Source organism: Protopterus annectens, chromosome 1.part0 (assembly GCF_019279795.1).
Source record: "Protopterus annectens isolate FY-2018-M chromosome 1.part0, PAN1.0, whole genome shotgun sequence".
Taxonomy (NCBI): Eukaryota; Metazoa; Chordata; order Ceratodontiformes; family Protopteridae; genus Protopterus; species Protopterus annectens.
The window spans coordinates 848111766-848135757 of NC_056725.1; the positions used below are offsets into that span (position 1 = coordinate 848111766).

At 37.2% G+C, this 23992-nt stretch overlaps 1 protein-coding gene across 2 annotated transcripts in view; it reads right to left on the minus strand.

Moving 5' to 3' along the window:
- The window catches only part of ZDHHC14 (zinc finger DHHC-type palmitoyltransferase 14), a 1825619-nt gene that overhangs the window by 207890 nt on the left and 1593737 nt on the right, over positions 1-23992 (minus strand). For both annotated transcript variants that reach the window (XM_044063663.1, XM_044063664.1), the window contains exon 5: positions 16856-16904. In XM_044063663.1, the coding sequence (XP_043919598.1) occupies positions 16856-16904 (49 nt within the window). The remainder of the gene's footprint in view (positions 1-16855; positions 16905-23992) is intronic.

Consider the following 23992-nt stretch of genomic DNA (forward strand, 5'->3'; position numbering starts at 1 on the left):
TATGTACACCCCAAACAGATAAATAAATGTACAGTCCCATAACAGAACTCAATGAAGGCTGCCCCACAAAACGTCACCATAAAACAGACTCTTCAGTCCAGTATAGTAATTCATGAAGATTTAATGCACAGCAAAAAGATTAACATAAGTTGAGCACTTTCATTTCCACAAATAATGGAAACTTCTTCAGAACAAAGTAATCCATCATATACCACACATATATATGTTGTCCATTTGATTAATTTGTCTAATCCAATTAATCAATCAATCTTTCAATTTACTTCCCAAACACATTGAAATTTAAAGAAACATAGTAAAACATATTATTCACATATTAACTTGCATTTTATGCTAAACTGTACACTTAGTACTGTATTTTATACAAGGTCACAAAATAAAAACACTCATAAAATCACCCTTATATCTAATGTCTGATTTAAACAACCATATTCCAAATATATAAAATCAATATACATATGTAATATACAATGTGTAAAATAAATATGACTAATATATAAAATGTATGTAACTTCATCATTAGTTAAATAATTCCCTCTGATTTTAGGCCTTATCTTGTATTTTTTTTTTTTTTTTTTGTTAGCTCTCAGTTTAAAACTGGTAAAAGGGACATAGGGTCATTCAACATTCAGGGTATTGGAGTCAGTCTCAGTTGCTCCTGTAACTCCTGTAACTGAGCTGGTTTCCCAATTACCACACCTCTACTTTTTTGCCTTTTCCAAAACCCAAAATTTATAAGTGGCCTGTTTACAAGCTAAGGTATGCCTATAAAGGGCATTAGTCCTTCTTCCTGGTAATATAAAATTAATAGTGGGTAGTTTAATTTCATCCATGTTAGCCATAAATGTACAACATCTATCAAATATACCTGCACTATTAACATATTCCAGGTCCTGTTAAAATTAGTGTTGGCACTGTATGTCATAACCAAAAAGGAGTTTCTACAGGCGCCTGTAATATTTCTTCCTTTAATGGAAATAATAGAGTTAGGGTAACCTCTTTCCTGGATCTGTCCTTTGACAATATTCCTCTTCTGTAGTGAAGGAATGTTCTACTTTCTTGTGTATCTAAAGGTGACTTGAAGACAAAATGTAATTCCCAAAATAGCATAACAATATTTGTTGATAAATTTCATCCGTTAGAGCATTCACATAACACCCCAAACAGATGCCAACCTGGCTAACAACATGAAAAAGCAGTGCTCCTACTTAAGAGTGAACCTGAAAGCTACCCTAAAAATTATAGACCAATAACTTGTCTTCCAACGACATATAAACTATACACGGGAACTGATGCAGACAGAGTTTATAGTCATTTAGAAGAAAACTCAATTATGGCAGTAAAACAAAAGAGCAATAAAAGAAAGTCATATGGAACAACCGATCATTTGTTGCTGAATAAAGTTATAGTGGAGAACTGTAAAAAAAGAGAAGAATTTAAGTATGGCATGGATTGACTACAAAAAAGCATGTGATATTATCCCAGTTTCCTGCATAAAAGACTGCCTAAAAATGTACCCTACACTGATCGACTACATTACAGTAACCATGAAACAGTGGCAGACCACTTTGCAATTAAGCCATGATAAAGGACAAATTATTACTCTAGGGATACAAATTCAAAGGGGGATATTCCAAGGTATCTCTCTGTCACCGCTGCTATTCTGCCTTGCCCTTAACCCATTAAGCTGTCTACTTAACAGCCTAGGTCATGGTTATAATTTGGCCCCTAGAAAATAAAGTGTAAAGACTTCTCATCTTCTCTTTGTCGATGACTTAAAATTGTATAGCTCATCAGATGACGAACTGAAAGCACAACTGCAAGTTGTCAAAACTTTTTCAGATGATAAAAGAATGCCATTTGGTCTTGATAAATATGCAAAAGCAGCCTTTAAAACAGGAAAACTGCAACACCATGGAAAACATCAGTTTGGGACAAGAATGTGATATAAATGAACTTGAGCAAGAGGGAGTGTATAAACATTTGGAAACTGATGAAGGATCAACAATAAATCATGAACAAATGTGAATAAAACTTAGTAAGGAAATATTTTAGAAGACTTAAATTAATCCTGAAAACAGTGTTGACAGCTAGGAAAAAAATCCAAGCTATAAATCAATTTGCTCTTCCTGTCCTAACTTACACTTTTGGTGTGGCTGACTGGTCCCAAAACGTATTGGAGACATTAGATAGGAAAACAAGAAGGATGCTTCATGCTCACCAAATGATTTATAAAATCAGTGTATACCAAGATTATATATTTCCCATTCTGAAGGAGGAATGGGCCTCCTTGAAACTGATTAAATGTACAGTTTTGCAATTGTTGGGACTCCACACATATCTGCTGACCTCACAAGACCCAAATGTAGTGAAAGTTTTGAAACATGAGGAGAATAAATCTAAGATGACTTCTCTGCTTAATCTAGCAGAAGCATATTGGCATCAAGTAGGAATGGAAATCAAACCTGAAGTAGATAAAAATCAGGCAGCAAATGAATGTGCCAAAAAACAAAAGAAAGAATATAAGGTGAAGGACCAGATGAGAAGGCAAGAAATGTGGAAAATGCTTAAATATAGTTTCAAGTATAGAAAACTTCTGGAAGAACATCATGTTGATCAGGAATAAGTGCAGGAATGGTTGAGGAGAGGTGAATTCAAACCAAGAGATGAATGGTTAATATTAGTGGCACAAGATAGTAGGCTACGTACACGTTGATTTACAAAGTCCATTGAACATGTGGAGAAACGGACAAATGTAGGTTTTGTAAACTGAATTGGAAACAGTTGCACACCTCATTGCTGGGTGTGACATACTAATGGCAGAAGGATTGTATACTGACAGGCATAATAATGTGGCAAGACTGTTGCACTGGGGATTATGCAAGCATTATGGAACTGAAGTGGCTAAAAAACATTGGAAACATGAGCCACAAAGTATCACAGAAAATTATGAAGTCTACATCACATGGGATCACCCATTATCAACAGTTCAAAAGATAGATGCTAGAAAATCGGATATAGTGGTCCATGAAAAGAAGACAAAAGTAGCATTTGATCATTGAAATCACCACTCCCAGTGACTACAGAGAGACACAAAGTCAGAAAATATCAGGATTTGCAGGCAGAAATGAAAGCAATGTGGAAGAAAGATACCCAGTCATTAAAAATAGTAGTAGGAGCAATAGGTCTTAAAAAAAAAAAGAATCGACACTCGTACTTAGGTATGTTACCAATGCATGTAACCCCATACGAATTGGAGGAGGAGTTATTACTGGGCACATTGCGGGTGCTGCAAACAGCACTTCTGACTGACATCAAAGATTGAAACAATACTAATTACTCTGACTTAGGAATGATCCATTCCTGTCATGGTATTAGAAACCCAAAAGACTTGGAGAAATTAAAAAATGGGGAATGCAGTTCTGTGAGAAGAGATGAGAGAAGATTTCTGAAAGCTTAACTGAAAACCAGACTAAGCAGAACATTCTACACTGCTGCTAGAGACTCGACTGCTAAAAAGATAATCTGCAAAGATAAGACAATCATTCAGATATGGAAATGTGAATGCCTTCAAATCTGTATTACAAATGACTGTAGCCACACACTTTGTGAATACCCTTGGTGCAGTGCAAAATACAGTTGTATAAGCTGAACTTACATAAGAGCAGATGTTCAAATGATTACTGCTGCAGTAGCTTTAGCTATATGGAATATATACTGCCAAGGATATAACAGCCGGCAAGCTACAATTCAGGTGCACCTTTCATGCATCCAAACTGTCAACAGCTTAAGCTTTGCTGCAGACAAACAGTACACTCAGCTCAGTTTCTGATTCTCCATGTGTGTGTGTGTGTGTGTGTGTGTGTGTGGGGGGGGGGGTCTCTTTGAGACTATTGCTAAAATCTGCCAGTATTTTTAGTGGGAGAACACTGAGTTGTTACAGAAGAATTTTCTATTATCTGCACTTATGTATTCCTACTGTTCTGTCAGCTTTAGAGGAAGTGTGTGTTGCTGCCTGCTATTTTTCTCATAGCCAGTCAGCAGACCCTAAAAACGGGAGATAGTATATAAAAATTTAAAAGACTGAGGAACTTTATATATCCTACTTCCAAAGCTGGCCTGCAGCTCTAGTTGACTGCACTGCTGTTAAACACTTACTTAATTCCAAATCCTACTCTTTCTGATAAGGATGGGAAAATTATTGGTAGGTATGGGGAAAGTATATACTTTAGCAACTTTGATTTTCAGAATTTTGAATAGTCAGGCTCATACATAAAAGTTTGATCTGACAAAATGTGAAAGTATGAGGAATGTTTTATCTGCAGTTTCTTCTTGTGAGGAGAAATCTGCTTTAAAAGACTTATTATTTTATTGCACAGATCACTACTCATTGTTTGCAGTGTGTGTATGATTCCCTTGATACTTCTTCCACGGCTGTGGCCACTGCCTCCATTCTCAAAACCTCCCACATGATGTTAAAATAAGATTTTAAATTCTCCCTTGGACGGAGATTTAGTGTTAGACCCCTCTGCTGCAGAGGTGATCAAAAATGGGATGAAAGGGGCTAGCTGATCCAGAGAATCTCTAAGGGTTTTCAGTCAGCCTTTTCCAAATTGTCCAAGAGATTTTTTTATCTCCTCAGCCAATTTTGGCAAAAAAAACAGAATAAGCAGTCTCACCATAATTCATGTAATCAGACATTTGACAAGAACTGGCAAGGGGTTCCAAAATAAGTCACAAACCTCCCGAAACCAAAGACAGTCTAAAATCTGAATGACTATTCAAGAGACCTCCCACCCTGGCCCCTTTCTTGTTCCAGAAAGTCTGAATGTCTGTTTTTATCCTTGGCAACAGATATCTTCACAGAAATGGGTTCTAAAAATCATACATCAAGTTTACAGATGGGAGTGGGAGGAAATTCCTTCTTTTCGGGGGGGGGGGGTCATTTCTCATCTCCAGTTGGACTCTTTTGCTTCTATCAGTTCTTCAACACATACTGTCCCATGGAGTGATGGAACCAACGATGTTCCTAGTGCCAAAGAAAGAAAATTCTTGGAGACCAGTTCTGGATCTTTCTTTCCTAAACCTGTTTGTGATAGTTCCCATATTCAAAATGAAGTCACATCACAACCCGTTACCTCTTCTTCCTCTATCAGATTTCCAGGCAGCACTAAACTTTTCTCTGTCTTACCCTTTGGACTATCCACTGCACCAAGAGTGTTCATAAAATGTCTAGCTCCAGTTATAGCTCACTGCAGGCTACATGGCATCTACATTTTTCCATATTTAGATGACTTGCTTATCTTTGCAGTCTTTTTTTCAAAGTGCAAGGAATCTCTCTCTCTCTTGTATGAGAGATCTCTCATACAAGCTGGGATTCCAAGAGAACATTCAAAAGTCTTTCGTGACAACTTCACACAGGATTTTGCTCTTGTGATGTCATCTAGGCCCCTCAGTTTAAAGAGCTTTTCTTCAATAAGAAAAATAGGGTATACATTCATTTACGCGAAGAAACTCTCTCAGAACGTTGTATTTTCCAAACCGGAATGTTGATTTTCAAAGTGGCAAATGGTCGGAATGTCGTAAATAACACTAAATGCAATATTTCCAACTGCTCTACCACCTAAACAAGCGCTACCATGGGTCAAGAAGGGGGGGGGGGGGTATTGTGTGTTTCGATAATCTCCGGTTCGCAATTATGAGAACCTGCGGCACTGCTTTCGACATTTGGTGCGTCGACAAGATAACTGACTAAATGAATGTATTCCGAAAAATAGAGCATTATTTAGATCTATTTCTAAGGTATTCCAGTCAGACTCCTGTCACTGCAAGGGAACACCTCAGGATTTTGGGTCTCATAGCATCTATGATTCTTATGACAGAAAGATACAGTGGTATCTGAAATTGCTTTGGTCCCAGCATCAACACCCTTTATCTTTTCAAATCCCACTGCTGGGGTTTGTCAGAAGAGAAATCTTTTGGTAGAGATAACAAATATTCATAAATCTACGTCTCCCATTCTTCCTCCCTGCTCCAAAGTAGTCAGTCACCACAGACACTTCGACTTTGTCTGGGGAGCAGTTTCAGGAGGGATAAAGGTGCAGATGGGGTAGGACACCAAGGACAGATGCAAGTACATAAATATCAAGGAAATGCTTCTCTGATCAAGGCATTCAACTCTATGAACCATCTTTGATCCCCGAGACCTTTTCAAGGGGTTACAAACAATAATACAGTGGCATGTCAACAAGCAAGAGGGAACCAGGCTGTACCCCCTTTGCAGATTAGCCATGTTAGCTTGGAATATACAGTAGCTTCACAGCACAATCTCACTCTACAGGCACCCTACGTTCCATCAGAGCAAAACTGTGTGGTAGACAAGCTGAGCAGGACAAGGGCAAACCCACACAAATGGAAATTGGATCAGGGGTCTTCCAAGAGTTGATCCATCTGTGCAGAGTTCCTCAAGTTGACCTCCATCTCTCCCTCTGAACAATCAATGGGCAAGATTCTGTTCCAGGACTCCAGGCAAAAAGGCCTGAAAGACAGATGGCTTTTCCTTTCCATGGATAGGAATGTTCCTATATGATTTTCCACTCTTAATATCCAGGGTACCTTTGAAGATTCAAAAGGAATCCCCCAAGATCATTGTGGTGACTCTTCTCTAGCCCAGGCAACCATGGTTCTCCCTTCTTTTGAAAATAGCCAAGGGCAGTTACAACAAGCTTCCTCACAGACACAAGAACAGAGATGTTTGCTACACCCCAACACCAATCATTTTCAACTGACTGCCTCAATGTTAGGTCTTAACTCAGGTTTTTCTGAGGATGCACAACAGATACTAATGGTGGCAAGAAAACCTGCTACTACAATATCATACATTAGCAAATGTAAATGGTTTTCTAATTGGTGCCAACAACATAACCAGCACCCACTCAGGGCTAGTTATCCTCTAGTTTTACAATATTTTTTTTGTTACTATCCTATGGCCTTTCTTATTACTCTATCAAGGTTTATTTATTGGCAATTTCTTCATATCTGCCTATGTACCCACCTCTTTCAATGCAGTCTCATGTCAAAATGTTCTTGAAAGGGTTTTCCCATAGGAATCCTCCAAGAAAACTGGTGACCCTTCCTTGGGATCTTAATTTTGTGTTAGAAAATCTAACACTTGCTCCATTTGGACCAGCTAATCTGGCTGACTTGAGACTGTTAACATGGAAAACAAATTTGCTGACTGTTCTGAGGTGTGCAAGAAGGGTTTCTAGGTCCAGAAGAAGCTTGCAGGGATCATTCTCCTGGAGCTCCTGGACTCTTCTCCTTCTACCTCCCAAATAAAGTTAGCTAAGGTAATCTCTCCATACAGTTACGGCTGCAGCAGCAGTGATCAATATGATGAACATAGTGTAAGCTGAACAATTGTGTAAGTTGAATTTACCGTAACAGTAGATATTCGAATGATTATTGCTGCAGTAACTGTTCCCTCCCTCCACTCACCTGTTTTTTTGGTGCATTTTTTTATGCCAGGGTATGGACATTTATTTTTTGTTGTTCCTAGCACTGTCCTTTCAGGGCTCAGCCTTCCTCTCTTTTCTGGCAGGAAAGGTCTGAAGGGTTTGGATAACAAAGTCCAACAGGTAAGACAGAAAACTGATAATGTAAGCCAGAGACAGCAAATCTTAAACACCTGAATTGTTCGCCAATGGGAATGTGATGATAAGCATCCATAACTCTAGCTTTACCATGAAATCTAGAGGTGGAAGCATAGGTTAAAAGGACTGAAGGGATAACATTTTAAACTTTGGACTCTTGATAAAAAGACTAAAAAAGGAAAGTTCCAGCACAGACCGCCTAGGATCCTTCATTCTTTGGCACCAGAAAAATCCTTGAATAAATGCCTTTGCAAATCTGACAGAGGGCACTGGTCTCCAAGTGTTTTCTTTCATTGGCACTAGGTTCATAGGAAGTTACTAGGCTAATGGCCCTAGAGCCCTTACAAGCCTAGCCATATTTGTCCCAAGTTGCCCCACTTGTCAGTGGTTAGGTGAGTGAAGTTCGCAGAGGTAAGAGTCTATGGTAGTTAATACCAACATCCTCTGTCCAGGAGGGCCATGGGCACCACCCAAGGAGTGAATTTCTGGTCACCCATATATTAATCTAGGGTGCATTTGAAGAGGCTCAGGGAAGGGGCTCTGTTTCATGAATACTGGACGCTTGTTCTAGAGAAGTGACAGTCTGTGGGACATGTATATCAAGGTCCCTGGAGAGAGTGACCTTCCTGCACTTAGATTTACAAATGTCTAGCATTTCCATCAGGGCTGGGTCAGAGACTGCCCTGATATCCAAGCACAGGTCATCCCTTAGCAACCTGTAAGAGACGGAATACTGTGACAGGACTTTCAGTCTTTCCATGCAAGACTTGTTTTGTGAACCCTGTAACTTCTTGGTACGAAACCTCTGTGGTCTCTCTAATTGTTGCAGGTGTCTGATGACATACATGCAAAAGAGAGCATTGTACTCAATTATTGCTCTGATGAGTGCCGGGTATAATACAACATCCTTAGATCTAGATGCAATGCCTTTACTTATAAGATGTGCCACATAGAAGGATTTCATTACTACTGTGGATATGTGGCAGTCAAAGTTCAGATTGCTATCAACTGAGTACCCAGATCATGTACCACTGGATCTACACTTAGAGGGGTGCTGTCTATAATGTAATTAATAAGGATATTGGCTTCCCAAAAGGAATAATAATGCATTGTTTTGCATTTAGCTTTAATCTGTGGCTTTGGCACCAATCATTTGTCTGCAGTATATTAAAATCATTGGGGGACTCGATTGCTCCCAATTTGTAATTGTCAGTGAACTTGGTCAGCCACAGGCCATCTAAGTTTTCGAGGACTTCTGAGGAATAAATTCTGAACAATAAGGGGCCCATCACAAAACCCTGTAGTATGCCACTGGTGACTGGTCTTTTGCTAGAGGTCACCATCCTTGGTTCTATCACTCCTTGTGACAGTATGTGATGAAGAACTGAGCAAGCATCTGATAGACTCACACAGTAAGGGGAAATCCCCTGTAACAGGCGGAGGGATTCCCATTGCTAAGTGTACCCTCTGTTTAATTATGTTTAAAACCCATTCACCTGTCACAATCTGGTACCACATAGGAAGATGAAGCTGGAGGGATGTGGTGGAGGAGAATCTGTACAGGCAGTCATGCTGTCTGGCAGGTCTGTCCTCATTTTAGAGGTTTTTTTCTTTGTTTTTGGCATCTCCTTGCCATTGATTTTAAACCCCTGTTTAACGTCAATTTGCTGCTTGTATTACTTATTGAAAAAGGAAGCTAAGGAGGAAGAGAAATTCTTATATGCTTAAAAAAAGAGGAGGGCTGAAATATATATGAGTCAGCTCTTTAATCCGTTTTCCCCTTTCAACACACTTCTTGAGAACTTTAGCTGCTGAAGGATCAAACGTGAGAATTTTAAATTTTACTTTTAACATATTCAGAAAGGTGTTGAGAAGGCAGGCAAACAAGTCTTCTCATTTCATTTCCAGACATAGCAGCTGTGGAGACAGAATCAGCAGCATCATGTGATCCCATACTTGAATAAGATGAATGTCTATCCAACATACATGCTTGCATAAAAGGGAATAACCAACATCATTTACTGTATATATATATATATATATATATATATATATATATATATATAAATAAATATATATATAAATTATATATATATATATATATATATATATATATACACACACACATATTTACTATATATATTTACTATATTTATTTAATAAATTATGTATAAACAAATATACCTGCATTATAATCTCTCTTCAAAGTATATCTACATCGTAATCTCTGTACTAAACTATGTAATCGCAAGTGTTCCTGAAAGAGTACACAACTGTCCCTCATCTTTATGTCTAAGAAAAAAAACTTTAATTGTATTCTTAACTTGTTGCATGAAAATTAGCTTTTCTCCCAGGACTCCACCGAAAAGGGAGAAATATCTGCCCAGTAGACTATCCTGATTAACAAATGCAATAATAAATAAATAAATGCATACATACATAAACAAATAAATAAACCATACCCACATTTTAAAACACACCTCGTACCAGGATATCAGAAGAAAAAAGTTAACAATTAACTTTTACATGTTCTCAAAAGATAAAAGTAAAAACTTTAACAAATGAGCTTGACAGTTTAAAATCACCCCCCCCCCAACTTGTCAAAAAATCTTCCCATCATTGTCAAGGTGAACAGAGTTAGCATCAGTAACCTGTTTAGCAGAAGCAGTTTTAGATAGAGAGATTAATGTTGGATCTGCTATAGGGTTGGGGGAAACACATAGTTATATGTCTTTGACATCCTACATATAATCTGTCAGCTTCCTAGGGGCAGAAGGTTGACATTTAAGCAAACTGGAGACAGTGTGACAAACATTTTCTAAAGCAGGCAAAATAGAAGGAACACCTGCAGATTTAGGCATATCCAGCTGTAACGTATTTCATACTAAAGTCTCAGTAAAAGATAAATCTTCAAAATGGAGATGTGAAACCATACTTTCCTTAGAAATGTACAGTTCAAATTGACAAGAAATTCCATAGCTACAACCCCCTCCCCCACAATGTCTGCTTTTATGACTGAAAACTAAGGTGAGAAGGAGAGCGGACTCTCTTCCTTTTCTTGCTTGAAGAAGTACTGCAAGGAAAAAGAACTAATAAGATTCTTAGCAAATACCAGTAATTTTTTCTCATCTGTAGAGATGGAAACAGGACACTATCTTCACTTTTCCTGGGAAATTCCCTACAGAATGACAAAGCCTTAGTAGGCGTACTTGTCCTAGATTCAGGTACCCCGCTCCAGTTGAGGGAAGAACCTAAGACCAATGAGAGTGGTTCTCCCTTGTCAGGCAAGGGAATTGATCACTACAGATGCAGTGGATGTGGCTATCCTCTGGACATTGGGGGGTGTAGGTGTAACACCAAGAGGACTCAGGAGAAAAGATGAATAGTCTGAGGAATAACATGCAGCCTTAGGAGAATCGGCCACCTGCTGTTGAGGAAAATTAAGAGCTGGCCTGGTACTCAAAGACTGCGTAAAACTTTCTTCTTGCAAACAGGGGAATTTGAAACCATGGAGACTGGTGGTTGTTCCATGGGTAAGCTGAGAATGAGACCTTAGCTGGACAGCGGAGCTTGAATGAGTTGGTAACAGGTAAGTTGGAGAGCAAGTGTTGTATTAAGGTAAGCAAACTACTGACAGTCCCCCAGAAGCATGGTATCCTGTCTCAAGTGCACAAATAAACAAAACCTGAATAAAAAATCTTCAAAAAATAGAATTTGTTTACATAAAAATTGCACATGAGCATTTACAGATAAGTTTTCTTAGAAATGAAATGGCAGTCCTATCAACAATTACTTTCCTAGCAAAATGCAACTTTTAGTCAGAAAAAAACACTAGTTTTCCTCAGAAAAATAGATTTAGTGGAAGGTCTTTCCTAACTAATCAGCCCACCCTCAAAAGATTGTTGACTAACACTTCCAAGGAGCTCATCAAAGGAGCACTCTTCAGCATAAAAAAAAAGCTCTGAGGATGTTCACACTCTGTCTTTACATGGAGCTCCTTCCTGACAGTTAGAGCCCATGGAAGGTTCCCTCAAGCTTTGAAAGCAGGCAGATCACAATCACAAGGGGTAAGACCCAAACAGCACAGGCTACTGCACCAAAGATCTACATGTTCAACAGTTCCATTTAGTTCATCTATTGTACTTTATTGCCTTGATATAGTTTTACTATTGGGGGGGTCAGGCTATGCTGTACTTTCTTTCTCTGCTGTAACATTTTCTTTTTTTTGGTTCTATTTATAGCTCCACCAAAAGTGCTGCTTTTGAATTTCTCTGCATATTTGGATCTTAATACAGCTAAATATACATTCACTCATTATGTAACAAAATTAATCCAATAGTTCTGCTGTTCTTTGCGTTGTTGTGACAAATAGGCAGTTTATGTCACCCACAGGGTTGATGCTATGAGCTGTTGATAAGCTTTATGCTGTTGTCTTGAGTGGAAGACCCTCAGTTTCCACTTGAAAACTGTATGACTCTGAGTAAGTCATTTAATCAGACAATGTTCCCAGGTTAGCCCCTAAAAAGGGACATTTGTGTCTGATGGACTTACCTAGTTAACAAAAAAGCAGTGAAATATGCATCTGATACTGCCAGAACATAACAAATGTACATACAATAGTGTCAGGTGATGGAGATCACTGGGGAAACTAGTCTGAAGGTGCAACTAGCCTCTATGCAGTTGCCTTTTCTATTTATTCTGCTCTGATACTCTCCCACACCATTCATCGGTTCTTTGTTCCACCATCCGTATCAGCATTATCACACAGTCCCTGCACCCTTTCTCTGCAGGACCACTACACCCTGCAATGACTGTAAACCTGCAATTTCAATGTGCTCCTCCTGTAACTTCCCACATGAGTTGGTGTCTCAGAATCCTTTAATAACATGTCGCATTGTCCGTGCTTGTCTTAACTTCTAATAAAGACATATCTATGCCTTACGCCAATCTTATGATTCAAGTTGTAACCCCACTACCACCTTAGTGCCAGTACCTTTGCATGGTCTACACCAGTCAGACATCCCTTCTGAGAAATGGTCTCCAGAGGAAAACATGGTAGCTAAAGTGGCGGGGCAGGGTAAGCTGTACCCATCAAATTTACACCTGCGGTGATAAAAATGTACTCTCATCTTTGCTGTATCCTTCTTATAATGCCAGGAGGGATTACTTCTGGGGCGTGATTCAGGCCTCACGATTGTTCTAGTTCTAAACATATACGAATTTCATGTGGAATATGGCGTACTGCTCACTGTCTACTTTTATTAAACAGCACAATTAATGGTAAAGCAAGCAGGGATATTAACAAAAGGGATCAAGGCAGGAAAAACACACTGCCCCACCAACCACACACCTTGGGTAAGATAAAGTTTTTAATGTACTGACAGATCATCATCTTAATTTTTACTTGTTAAAAAGCCTCACAGTTTCTTCTTCTACTGAGTGTAAAGTTTTAACCATCACTTTGCAGTTCAACTGCAGTGCAAGCCAATACTCATAACTACAAACTAATCATTTACACCACTTTAAAGGCTTATTCAACCAGTGCAGGTAAGGTTTCAAAGTGTAGTTCAGTCCCTGGAAGCATAAATATCTAACAAAATATGTGCAGCATTATGCATCTAATTAAGTAGGCAATTAAGGAATGATTTGGGTAAGCTATCTATGCAAAGCAACACTAGAAATAAAATAATGCTGGAGGTATAATGGGAATTAAGACGTAACTGTAAACATGTTTGGGGAGTGTAATGAGTTGTAATGAGTGTAATGAGTTGGTTGATCCCTTCAAAATACTCCGTCAGAAATGTCAGAGATGCAAATGGCTGTAAATAAGGAAATTATTCTTTTGAGCTGGGATGCGGGCTCTGAATTGCCTAGACATAATAAAGCCTTGTTAAATTTAATTCTGTTGACTGACAAAAAAGCCAGTTACTATAAAATGGAAATCAGATTAAACCAACAGTATAGGAAGTACTGAATACTGTGAAAGAGCTAAAAGAACTGGAAGAAGGATCTTTAGAAAATGGAAGGAGCAAATTATATTAAAATAAATGGAAATTGTGGGAAAACACGTTTAATAATGTTCTGTCTAAGCAGGAGGAGTGGGGTTTAAGGGAAGGCAGGAATTCAGCAATTTAGCAATTAGTATAATGTTGAACTGATGACAGAAGAAAAGGTGTGTGATGTGTAATGTATGTAAATGGGAAAAATTTTAATGTTTTTTTTTCTCTTAATGCAAGTTTGCCTGTGTTTTAAGTGGTATATAAAGGTGTCAAAAAAAAAGAAAAGAAAAATCTTTTGACACAAGCTGACATTAAAATGCATTAAAAACTGAAATTAAATTTCATTTAAATATGTTTGACCACTGCTTCATATTTTTGATCACAGATATCCTAAATAACCTGAAAAGGACAACCAGTTATGTTGCTGGTTCTAAATCTGCTCATAACATAGCATGCTGATTTGCAAAAAGAAGCAGGATGAATATTTTTTCTTGTGTTTTTTATTATATTATTTTATCCCCCCTCCCCCAAAATAAGAATTATATACTATGTTATAATGTTGACCTGTTGAATACACAGCAATGAAAAGTATTTGGCAAAGGAAATGATGAAAGAAGCAACGTATATTCGCCTCTTATGATTTCTTATTAGATTGTATAATTCAGCATTAGAAAATTAGCACAAAAGCAGATCTAGATCAGAAGATATTACAAAAGTTTGATATACGTTCATTGATATGTACTATTCCAAGTTCTTGTTTATATCATCTAAAACATGTTCATGGGAAATTGTGGTGCCAGGCAACCGGAAATATGCATCAACTGATATTGGAAATATATAATGAATAGTGAAATCAGGGCTCACCTTGGAGTGATATACTAATTATTTTAATAAGTAACATTAGCAAACAATAAGAATGCTGTTTGTTCCAGCTGAGGCTAGGTGAGACAAATCAAGGTAATATCATCAGTAACAACACTGCCCATATGTATTTCTAACATATTAGAAAACATAAAATAGAAATTTCCAAAATGTGTTATATAGCCCAACTTTAAGAAAACGTTTAATATGTTGGATCATAAGACATCAATATACATGTTCAATATGCTGGATCACAAAACATCACTATATGTTGTAAAAGTAGAAAATAACCAATACCAAAATAAAATAAAATTTGGCCATGTAATCTCACTCACAGACACTCTGACATTTGCTGTCTGTATATCTGATATTAAAACAGCATCTGGAATTACAGTAATACAATATGCAAAAAATGCTAAATTAGCAACAAGAGTAACTTTGCAAACTAATGGAGCTAGGCTGCAGACAGCTTAGGATGAAATATATAAATAGTTTAAAATATGAACATACTCAAAATGACTAAAAATCATAATTTCTTACTTTAAAACTCCCTATCAGATAGGAAATTTCAAGATGAAGGTATCGTATATAACAATTTAGGCATACTAACAAATACTAAATTAATATCCCATGATGTACTGAAAACATCTCCAAGTAACTTTCCAGGTTCACATACACACAGAGTATTCAAGAGTACCCTGCATGATTATAAAATGATTAAATGATCTTGTAACAAGTAAACTTGAGCACCGATGCTCATTATGGTCAACAAATAAAGTATATTTAACAGAGGAATTTTACTGGAAATAATTTACTCCATAAATATAAAGAAACATTACAAATATTAGCTCAATATATGCTAAGATACTAGAGACTGCAGGCAGATAAAATAGTACTATATAAAGTCTTTCAGAGCAGAAATGTAATATGCTTGACATAAAGGTATTATAAAGAGAAATTAAAAATATTAGATCAATACATGCTAATATACTTGAAGCAAGCAGATAAAATACTATTATGTAAAACATTTCAGAGAAAAAAATATATATGTTCGACTTAAAGGCTTTACCTCAATATAATAACTTTAGAAATAAAGCAGTAAGATGTCAATTACCAGCATGAGGTTACAAAACAGAGAAACACAGTTTTAACTAAAGAGTAATTAAAGGACTTCAATGATGAAAAAGTTCAGATAAGACAAATCACAACTAACAATATGGGTATGTAAATGAGGTAAAATATGATCAACTATTATGACAGGTACTTTGGTTTTACATCTATTACCTATGATTTACATTTTTTAACAACAAAATGGATTGAAGCTATTGCCTTCAATATGGTATTTAAGCTAGTGAACAAAAGCCTTTTATCACACCTGCAAGCTTACGAATGTTACAAAATAATTATCTACTCTTTAAGGATGCATAGGTGGCCCATGTAATCTGATTTGTTCAGAACAAACATAAATCGGGCTAACTTTAAAAAGACTTTCAGTCATAAAATCTAAAGTGTATAGCACATCTATAGAAATGTAGACCCACTACATTTTTATGAAGAATTTGACCCAGGGTCACTGTGTGTCTGAATGCCTTCTCCCTTTGAAACCCTCTGTCTACATTGGGGAAGGCTAAAAAAGTCAAGGATTCTTCTGTCATTTGTACCTTTCTTGAGTCACTCAGTACTTATGTCATAAAATCTTACTATCAGGAAGAGATGATGCCTTATGCATCATTTGTATTATTCCAAAAGCAAACATATGAGGGGATAAAATACTTCATTAAAGATAACAGGTTACCACAATAAATGATCTGCAATTTCCAGTTTTAGTCTCAAACATTCAGACTCTTTGCTACTACTTTTCCTCATCCCACTGCTATATTTGTCATCACAAGTTTGCATGGTATTAAACAAGCATAACATACAATGTACTGTGATAAAAAAAGCTGATAGGAATTCTCGAGAAAGACAATGTTATGCAAATATCTTAAGTAATAAAGAAATAACATGAAATGCAAACAAAATTAATTAACAGAACTATAAAATATATCTAGTTTCTTCCATAATATTTTTAACAATGGAGATTTTCAGATGCAGGTACATTTTTTAGTGAAATATACAAACAGTCCACAGGAATTTCATATTTCTTGTGTAAAATATGCCCCTTGTGTTAGATTTTTACTACAAAAATAGCCATGCTAATGTATAAATTCTTTGAAAAATCAAACCGGTACAATATACAGCTTATGCAAATACAGGCCGGAGACTTATTTTTACAAAATGCTCTCATTTTGTAGAGAACTGCTATGAAAAATGTAAAAAGGATATCTTGCTGGACTGTCCTTTAGGGCATTTAGGAATCCTGCCTCCTGCGAACCTACAACACAACAAAAGTGTAAAATTAAACATTAAATTATTTCGAAATCAGTTTTCAGTACATTGGTATATTACATGCAGATGCAGATAGCATAATTTTAGATACTTATAAAACAAAATTAATTTGTAATGTAAAGTCATGACATATAATTCCCCATACACAGCAATGGTAAACATTGGACAAGAAGAAAAAAACTGAGACAACCTCAAGTATGAAATATTTTGATCATCGACTGACCTATAAAGGTAGCTTAAGGGTAGGAAATGCTTTTCAGTGTGCTTGGCTCATGCATAACATCAAAGTAATGTTTTTAATACCAGATGCAGACAGGCTAGAACTGGACACTCGTAAGTCTTAGCACCCTTTTGAAGAAAAAATGTTTACTGAGGTGTCTTATTCTTAGAGCATTTGTGTGTGAATACTTGTAATTAACCTTTAAGGGTTTACAAAATGTGGAAATCATGTCATGCTAAACAATGCATACTGAATGGAAAAACATAACCAATGTGACTCTGGGAAAATTTAACCAATACAGCAACAGACTGCAAAGAGACTTGCTTTTATATAACCATTTTGCTACACAAAATATTACCACACACCTAACGGGTAAATGGGAACTTTGAATCCAATTTACTTATTTATTTTCACATAAATACACTTAAGGGCATACTTATGAATGCTAACATATAAGGCACTTCACTGCACATTCTTAAATACAGTTCTTATTTTTCTGTGTGATATAAATTAGTGTATCTCCTAGTAATGTGTAACTATATCCATTTTGACTAGTTTATTAACCATTTGAGCTCTTTAGAAATATCTGCCTAAATCACAGATGCTTAATTTTCTGTATTTTGCTGCAATCAGTCATTAGCAATCCATAAACACTGTTGTTGTTGTTGCTGTTGTTGTGTCTTTCGGCTTATCCCGGTTAGGGGTCGCCACAGTGGAACTCCGGTCCGCTAATGTTTGGTAGTGGATTTTTACGTGCCGAGTTACCAGTCCTGACGCACAACCTTCAACGAAGGCACGCCCATTCACGCACGTCTCCACACAGAAGACGCTCTAGCTGAGAATCGAACGTGACAACGTCTTGCTGTGAGGCGACAAGGCTACCGCAGCACCACTACCGCAGATTTAATCCATAAACACTGTTAATGATCAGAAAGGGCAGCACAAATGAGAGACAGGCCTATGGTTGTTGTTTGTCTTTTCGGCTTTTTCCCGGTAAGGGGTCGCCACAGCGGAACTCCGGTCCGCTAATGATTGGCAGTAGATTTTTACGAAACGCCAAGGTGTCAGCTCGACGCCCAACCTTCAACGAAGGCACGCCCATTTACGCACGCATGTCTTTCGAACGCTACCCAACCGCGGAGAGGACATGCAGACTCCACACAGAAGGCACTCCCAAGCCACGTCGAGAATTGAATGGGAGAACCTCTTGCTGTGAGGTAACAACGCTACCACCTTACCACTGCGGCATTACGCAGGCCTGTGGTATAGTAGTGTTTTACTGCAGTCAGTGACATTTTTATACCAGGTTACTTCATACTCAATAAAGTGAAACCCATACAAACTACTGCTCCCCTGCCTTGATTAAATCTGTTTTATCTAAACCCTGCCTGCTAAATATAACAGCCAAGAAAACGTTACATTTGATAACACTAAGAATTGCTTTGGCATTTTTATAGCTAAGGAGACTGTTCTGGTAAACTGGATAGTATGATGTTATGTTCCCCATGCCCTACATGCACAGATTCAAGAACTTTAACCTCTTTGCTCCCCTCCATGTCCAAAACTACAGCATTGTGCTTTCAAAGCCTATGACCCAAAGTAATGCATACATATGGTATTAGCTTATTACTGTTTAACCCCCAATCAATTTCCAGTTATGCCTCACTGCCTGATTTACTTAACCATGGTCTTTCTAATCAAATGCTTTTCTAATTTCCTTTTCTCAAGGCAGTACAAATATAGGGCTCTCAGCTCCTCTCTCTTTCTAAGACCAGTTTAGCTAACCTCCCATCACCATAGAAGCTATTCTCCTCTATATCATCTCTGGGGGGGGGGGGACCTCTCCTGTGGCATGGATACCAGTAGCTATGTTCTATGATGGATTTTTCCAAAGACATAAAACAAATGGCAAACTGAATTCACTTTGTGATTTACAGAATCTGTTTAAATGATTCATTATCTTATATGCTGTTTCCATTGCCCAGATGCAATCTACAAGAACTATGTTATTTACATTGAAATAATTTTGCCCTGGAGTGCATCTCTTCAGGCTTCATTGATAAGCCTTCCCTAGGATTAAAGGAATAACGGACTTCCTTCGGCATTTGTTTAGTATCAAAGCCACACTGCCACATTTCTGACAGACATGCTGCCCGGTTAGTGATCATCACTCACAGTTCCCTTAATTTAATCTTAGCCTGTAAAGCAGGTCTCCACAATCCAAAAACAGGCATGTTTCCATTAATACCCTCCATAATTTCAGGACCATGATAAATTATGCAAGTGCTGTTTACATGATATCATTCTAGAATGACAAATGGTTGAAAAGTACCTATGTTTAGTATGTCTGTTCTTCTTGTATCCTTTCACCCTCAGTTTTACCTTCAAGTATCATTTTCCTGTCATACTTGCCATTAACAATCTATTTGATTTATGTAGTTAATACTACAGCAATATAAGGCTCGTGTTAAAAATACAGAGTTCCCAAATGGCTACTGAGATTGCTTGTATTGTGTCATTTCACTGGTGGTGTTCAATTCTTGCACATTATAAAGAAATCACTGAGCATACGTCTTGCGTTTTTTTTTTCCAGTGCCAAATACTTTAATCAGTGCTGAAAACTGATATTTAGTTGTTAAATCAATATGTTTTTAGGTTATCTGATCACCTCCAGATGACTCATTTACAAAGTGATATCTGTCTAACATGGGGAAATGGCAACTCTGAGTACAGTTTACTTATTCCTTTTTTTCCAGGTAAATACACATAAAGGTAGATAAATACACTCCTCATGAGGTCTTCACCACTGTAATATTTCTGTTTTGTGTATTTAAGCAAACAATATATATATATATATATATATATATATATATATATATATATATATATATATATATATATATATATATATATATATATGTCTTGCTTTAAGATGCATACTTTGCTTCATTCACTAATTATTTAAATTATTTCTCTGCAGATTTGCTTTATTTGCATTCTCAAAGAAACGTTGTCACTGTACCGCTTTTATCACTGTACTACGTATGCTTTTTGTTCCAGGTCATAGTTGGAAAGTGTATGCAGATCAGATCATTTACACAATAAATAAGCAATCAGATAAATACATGTTATTAACAAGTATCCAAATAAAACCGACAAATAAAATCACTCCAGCAGCAACCCAGTGGTATAAGAGCAACAACAAAACACCACTGTAGCAAAGAAAACGAAAATCTTTTAATGCAAAATAAAATAAAACACAGTAAGCGCTTTCACAACTTATAGTCACTTCATCAGACCATTAAAAAACATAGTTCCAGTGCACATTTTAAATACAAAACCATTAAAATCCAACCAATTGTTTTACAAAGACAATTAATTAATAAATGCAAAACTTGTTACGAATATTAATAATTAAAATTGCATCCTGAACCCAATAGAGTGCAAACGTAGCAGCAACTAACCTATCATAAACAATAAAATAAACCCTAAACCTATCACAACTCATAAGATTGTAAAACAAAGCCTTCCATAGTGGGCGTAAAAAGTGTACCAACTCCTACTCATTGCACTAACACAGTCCAATAAGATTATAAATCTGCTTTATATGTTCCTATCAAAACTAAGGAATACACCAACCTATCAATATTAACATCCACTCAGCACCACCAAAGCACACATATCAGTTAACCAATCTTAAGCAAGGACAGAGTTTCTAAACATCCCTAACAATCTTGTAAAAAACAATCAAACAGCAAATACCTGTCAACCTATCAAAGTCTGGAAAAACAAACATGTTCCAATCAGTGAGAGGGCTTCATATAACAATGCTGCTGCTATAAATTCTAACAGAACCACTTCATATACCAATATCAAAAAATCACTAACCCATAAATATTGGTGCTGTATGCACTTAAACAAACAGACCTGTCTGTGTTGACTAGTTTTATTGTTTGACACACACCGAGTGATTGAGTGATATCTGTATGGTTCTACCTACATGAAGATGCTGCCTTTGTTTACATTTGAATGGATATAAGCAGGCATGTACTTTGAACGATTGTGACAGTGCTTGTGTATTTAAGCTGACTGGAACATGTTTGTTTTTCCAGATTTTGATATGAATTTTCCCTTTTCCTGTGATGGTGCAACACTGGAACTGGTATATACAATTTTTTTTAACTTTTTCAATACTGCTCATATTTGGAAGCTATCATTTGGGATTGCATGTGTGTGAAATCATATCAAATGAGTTGCTAACTCATCAGGATGAAATTTGAGAATTTTCAGAAACATATTGAGTTTGTTAACCAGAAAGGTCATTACAGAAGTTAAAAACGTGAAGGATTTGCTTGAGAGGCTCACATAAGTAGTTGTTAATGGGATTTACCCTACAAAGATGGCTTTGCATCCAGTACCTTAAAAACTTTTGCTGCAATATAATTATATTAATTTGAGAAAATTTGGAAATTGTGCTTTCTAGGTATTAAAATGCATTGCATCATCAATCACCACTGCTGATCCCTTAGTACAAATTGACTGCATGACTGATTTATATTTGTTGAATGGGAACATCCAGCTGGGAGGTCCTTATTTCCAATGGTATCCTGGGGAGAAAAGCTTCCAAAACATTTAAGTAAATAAGCTTAATTCATATCAAAAATATTTTTTGAGAAATTTTGAGAAACCATACAGTCTGATTCAAAGTAACATGAACTGAGAAAATGCTATGCACTGTACATCCCTGCAGTAAATAATAATGTAATACATTACTGGCTGCAAAGGTTATTTGAGAACATAGGATCATACTACCAGGCAGCTGATTGGGGGGAGGGGATCATTTGAAGTCCAGTCACAATAATACCCACATCATGTTACCATTTCCATAAGGGTTTGTAAGGGCAAACTAGGGCTAGATTTGTGATTTCTCATCCATTCAATCAGGCTGTGTTTGAAGAGGGTTAGTGAGCCACTTTATTGAATACAGCGTAGAAATCTACTCCAGAGGAATGGGATTCTTTACAGCAGTATCTAACTTGCTGGCAGGTTCTATTTATGTTACAGTGGAAGTTTTGGTCTCTAGTATGGATATTTGTGGTGTGAAATGCTTTGTAAAATGTGTAGAAGCTCAAACAAGACATAGTCAATTGAGTCCTCATAAGCTTGGCAGAGGTTACCTCACAGCAGTCTATATGACAGCGACAGCAGAGATGCAGCTTTAAGGCATTTGCCTAAGACACAGAACTAAGGCCCTCAATTTTCTTAGTGAGGAGGTGTTGAAGTCATTCATGTTGGATTATGTGTTTGGCCAGGTAAATTATGGTCCTAATAAGTGAGGAGTACAGAGGGATAACAGCTTCCCTGATCTAGAAAATATGCCTTTGTTAATCAGCCAGGCACGGCAGATGGATTTTTCTAACAACATTAAAAACATGGTGGTCAAAGCAGAGTGATTGTCTATGAAAGAATGCAGCACTGTATCAGTTTTGTGTCTTTAAGTACTGGGTTGCCGGTGTTTTCCAAAGGACACAATGCTGCACTATTTTGCACTTTAGCTTTAGACCATGGCTCAGGTACCATGTGTTTGTATGTGACAGAACCTCTTGTTGGATCCAGAAGTCCTCAGGTGATTTGATGCGATCTCCAAGTGTGCAGTCATCTGCAAACGTGGTCAACCAGAGACCTTTGACATCAGCCTGGACAATGTGTAAACAAATATGAAGCAGAGGCAGCCCCAGTGCAGCCCCTGTAGAATGCCCCTGGTAAGGAGCCCATTAGTGGAGCAAGTGTCCCACTCTTGAGATGATGGGTTCTGTCTATGAGCTAATTTGCTATCCAGTAGGTTGCAAACATGTTTACATTTAGTTTAGTTTGTCTATAATGCCTAAATGCAAGATGGTGTCACAGGCCTTAGCCAGATCAAGGTGCAGTGTGTACCATTTTGCTCTTATCCAAAGCCTCAACAACTTTCTCAAAGTACTCCACTAGCTAAAGCAGGCAAGATCTACCCTACACTGATCTAGAGTGCTTTGTGCTGAGTGATATGTCAGTGTACTTGGTTATGAGATATGCAATGATGAATTTCATTGTCTTAAGATAAAGCTGGTGAGGCTTACTGGTCTATAGTTGCCAGTGTCAATGATGTAGTCAGCCTTTTTTTTTTTTTTTTTTTGGGAAGGGGCTCAACCACAACTGTTCTCCAAACCTCTGTCACAAAGCCATTTGACAAAGTAAAGTTGAAGAGATTCAATAGAAACTCTGTGAGACAGTGCTTCATATTTCCAAGAAAACATCCCAATCATTGTCAAGATTCACATAACTAGTTTAGGAGTGGAATAAAGATAATATATCATGTGGGGGGAAGTACCAACTTGGTGTTATGCTAGGCATTGTTCCTATAGATCCTAAAGAGGCTGAAGGAAGACTTATGAATGGCATTGCTAGTGGCAGCAATTTTCAGTTCACACTAAGAAAAATAACCAGATCCGCTACAGTTATTTTTTTTGTCTAACTCCTTACTTCAGTTTTGGAATAGAAGTCTTTCAGTTTGTTCCAAGGAGTAATGAGCTTAATTCTATTCTTATACACTTTGTTAAAACCACGGGTCCAACATAGGAGTTTGTTCCTGTGTTTGATATTGTATTTGTGGTGGGCTACAACTGATGTCTCAGTGCAGGCATTGAAATGAGCACAAAAGCTTCCTGCAAATGCAGTAGTACAAGTTACTGGATCATCAAGGGGAGGGGGCTTTTGATTTGCATAAGCTCATCAGCTAGTTGCAGCAAGTTTGCCTCACAGAAATTTCTAAAGACAGTGGAGTTTGTGGGCATGTTTTGTCACATCATAACAGTGAA